Source organism: Nanorana parkeri, unplaced genomic scaffold (genome assembly GCF_000935625.1).
Source record: "Nanorana parkeri isolate BGI_ZX_2015 unplaced genomic scaffold, ASM93562v1 scaffold1984, whole genome shotgun sequence".
Classification (NCBI taxonomy): Eukaryota; Metazoa; Chordata; class Amphibia; order Anura; family Dicroglossidae; genus Nanorana; species Nanorana parkeri.
In genome coordinates, this window is record NW_017308252.1 from 147,652 (window position 1) to 151,749 (window position 4,098).

General features: G+C 47.8%; 1 protein-coding gene across 1 annotated transcript in view; it reads right to left on the bottom strand.

The window, feature by feature from the left end:
- Nucleotides 1–2,210: 2,210 nt before the first annotated feature.
- The window catches only part of LOC108800294 (alpha-N-acetylneuraminide alpha-2,8-sialyltransferase-like), an 18,823-nt gene continuing 16,935 nt past the window's right edge, over nt 2,211–4,098 (bottom strand). Inside the window, exon 7 of the mRNA XM_018572271.1 lies at nt 2,211–2,674. Coding sequence (XP_018427773.1) covers nt 2,215–2,674 — 460 coding nt within the window. The 3' untranslated portion in view covers nt 2,211–2,214. The remainder of the gene's footprint in view (nt 2,675–4,098) is intronic.

Sequence of the window (4,098 nt, forward strand, 5' to 3'; positions counted from 1 at the left end):
GAACACCCTTTTCTCATCCACCATGACTGTCCCCTGTGTACAAAGCCAGCTCCATAAAGACATGGTGTGACCAGTTTGGTGAACACCCTTTTCTCATCCACCATGACTGTCCCCTTTGTACAAAGCCAGCTCCATAAAGACATGGTGTGACCAGTTTGGTGTGGAGGAACTATGCTGTGTGAGGCAATAACTTCACAACAAGATATAGAATGACTAACACAAGACTTTGATAGAATTGAAGGGTGGGAGATGGAAGATGAGATTCAATATTGAAATAAATAAAGTTATGCACTTGGGAGCTAGGAATGAGCATGCAAAATGCTCTTTAGAAGGTGCTCCTCTGAGGAAGTTGGGAATGGAGAAAGATAAGGGGGTCCTTTTAGACCACAGACTCAGCAATAGCATGCAGTGCCGAGCTGCAGCTAGTTAGACCCTAATCTGCATTAAAAGAGGATTTATTCAAGAGATACGACTGTTATTCTACCACTTTATAAAACACTGGTTCAGCCTCATCTTGAGCATGCCGTTCAGTTTTGGTCACCAGTCCTCAGGAAGGATGTATTTGAACTAGAGAGAGTCTCTAGTGAACTAGAGAGTACCCTGAGTTCCCTGTTTTCCTTAGAGAAGAGTCCCCTAAGAGGAGATATGATTGCAATATACAAATAATTTCATGTGGACTTTAGTATAAACTGTTCAATCTAAGGACTCTGAAGAAGACGTGTGGCCACCACATGAAGGTGTACAAGAAGCGTTGTAATCTTAAACTGCGTCCACAGTTAGTGGTTTCAGCCGAAAGCATTGATAGCCTCAGGGGTATATGAACCAATAGCAACATGTACACACACATATACATACATACATTCACTGAGTGGCCAGATTATTATGCCCCCCTCCCCCCCCCATCAGTACTTCGTTGGGCCGCCTGGTGACTCCACGAGATGATGAAAGGTGATGCGAGGAATCTGACACGGCACTGTTACCCTTCTGTTGTCTTGTACCAGTCTTGCCCCTCCCCCGTTCTGCCCTAACATTGACTAGTCGCTGACGGCCAGAATTCGCACGTTCAGACCCAGATTTCCGGCTGACAGTCCGGTCTGTAAACACTTTAACAATGAGCCGCTCCTGAACATGTAACGAATTCTGCTGTTTAGCTGATACTCGCTCCATGGCTCCGAGCGCCAACAATCATCCCGCGTTCCAAGGCTGTTACATCGCGTTGTTTCCCCGAATCTTCCCAATCACTTCTACTGTCGTGGCAACCAACCCGCTTCCCTATTTATAATGGTCCGGCCCTCTAGCAACTTCAGCGCCAAATTATAGCTAATCTGCCTACAAACGTCAGGTGGTCATAATAATCCGGCCACTCAGTGTATATAATAATCCGGCCACTCGGTGTATATAATAATCCGGCCACTCGGTGTATATAATAATCCGGCCACTCAGTGTATATAATAATCCGGCCACTCGGTGTATATAATAATCCGGCCACTCCGTGTATATAATAATCCGGCCACTCGGTGTATATAATAATCCGGCCACTCAGTGTGAACCATACTGATCCCCCAAATCCAAGTCAGGTCTTCTTATCCAACCTGACCTCATGAATGATATTTTGGCTGAATGGACTCAAACCCCCACAGACGCTCTCTAAAATCTCAGAGAAAAACCTTCCCAGAAGGGCGGAGGGCTGCAATAGCTGCAAAGGGGCCCAACTTCATATTAATCCCTAATGTTTTTCCAGTGTCTCTCATTGGCCCGTTGGAGATCACATGGCTCCCAGAAATCTTCTTGGAAACCGGATCGCCAAAAACAACACAGAAATTCCGATTTGGTTCGGGACGTCTGAATTCATTACATTCGAGTTAAAATCTTTTGGCTTCCAATATTCGGGATAAGCTCTCCTTCCTTGTCAAATTTAGCTGGTTCCATTTCAAAGTCTTGGCATACCATTAGATAGATTTCTCCATTTACTCCAATATGTACTACTGGGGTGTGAAATGGCGCTCTCCTACATACAAATAATTCAAAGTACACGCCCACTAAACTTGTTTTACTTTTCCATTTCAAAGTTAGCTCAGCAAATGTCTATAGTAAAATCGTAAACTTTTAAATTGCTCGAGTGCAAACAACAACCTCGTGTTATGAACATTCTGTGTTTCCATTCTGTGCAATGAGTGGGCACACCTTTGTTTTTGTGTGCACTGCACAAAACCTCTAGCATTGTTCCAGGTTCAGGCGTAGCAACCCTCGAATGTGCATTTGTAGGTATTGATAAAATTCCTCGGGCATGGAGTGGACTCCGGGTATCGGTAGAGAATTGTCGTAATAGTGGTGAAGGATCGGAACGCCATCCAAACCTTGAGAAAAGGGCCAGAAGCCGTAGAGGGTCACCTTATCGCAAACTTCAATGGCTGCGCTCACCACCATAAGGCCACTAGACAGCCGCTTAAACTTGATTCCCATCTGTTTCCAGTAAGCGGTCAGGTTCCTGAGGTAGTCCGGGTTGAAGAAGACAACTCTGCTGTCCAAGTCAAAGTCCTCCATGGTGTACAGTACCCGAAGAGAGACATCTGTGTTCTGCAAGTAGGAGAACGCTGGGAGAATGATCAAAGTAGTGCCATACTCCTTCATCAATGTGGTGAATGGTTTCCGCTTGTCCAAGAGACTGCTGAACCTAATGAAGGAGATATAATTAGGTTTATCCAAAGTGAGACTACATGTTCACAACCCCTGTAGCTGATTCTTACGGGATCACACAGTTTCTCAGGAAACCGGAGTTAGCCTGTGTGGCCGGACTGCTGGGCTGGCACCTGCGCATTGTCCTCCACAGAGGATTGTGCGCGGCCTCGTGCCTCTACGCACGCACGGACGTGCACACGCGCCCATTCCTACTGATGGCGCCAACAGGGCTATTTATGGCTGAGACGCCGTGACCTCCCTGCTGACTGATCTTCAGCTTTACCCCTGCTCCTGAAACCTGTGAACCTGTTTTGATCTCCTGCTACCGACCTGGCCTTCTTGACCGTGCTCCTGTTCTCTGCTACCATGACCTCGGCTTGTTCTTTGACTACTCTCCTGTCTGCTCCCTGGATACCTCGCTGCCTGCAAGTTACTGACCCGGCCGGTCACTGATTACGTCCTCCCTGTTGATTGTGTACCTCGCTGCCAGATTGTTGCTGACCCGGCTTGTCTCCACCCTGCTTCCAGGATCCTGCATTAGCTACCTGCATCCTGCTAAGGGACCCCCAAAACCTGCTCGCAGCTCTGACAGGAGTCGCAACCTACCGGCACTTGTGCCCCTCCTTGTCCTCACGCACCTGTTCCCACTATCCAGGGGTGTTTGGACTGGAGCAGCAAGAGAGGCCGCCCCTCGTCATCTCAGGATCCCCCTAAGGTACGTGACACAGTTAATTGATCTAGAACATTTCATAAGGTGAGGTGAGGTTTGCTTATTCACAATATAATAAAAAACTACCTAAGTGGCCCCTCAACAGTGGATGTAGTGGTGGTTGAAATCAGTACCTTGCATCACTGGGTTTTCTAAGCCTAAACTTCAGCAGGGCTACATCTACATGGAGTCTGCATCTTCTATTTGTTTGTTCGAGACTCCTATGGATGATCAAGGTCCCTCTCACCAACCAAAGAATACTGGCAGGATAAAGTGGGCCTAGCATCAGTAATTTTTTTCATGCTCAGTGTATATATGTTCAGTAATTTGTATTTCTCTTACAGACATGGCCGGGCCCATAGGTGTCTCTAGACCATGACTGGTGTCCCGTAACAGTCCAAATCACCCTGACAGTCAGAGTTACTTTCTCTGGCTTATGCAGGCAGCACCTGGTGGAGGGATATCCATCCCAATGCTGCCTACAGACTCTGCATACTCATTTGTACTTGGCCTATGTCCCACCTAGCTTTTGGCAATCAGTGACATCACTGGTTGCCAGGAGCTGAGCGGGATCCTCAGGCCGGCGTCCTACCCCTGGCAACCAGTGACTTCAGTGAGATGGGCGGCATGCGGGACGTGTGCACCACCAGGACACCGGCCATAGCGCCTTTAACATGTTCCCCCAAAGCACCACTCCCCCCCCCCCACCC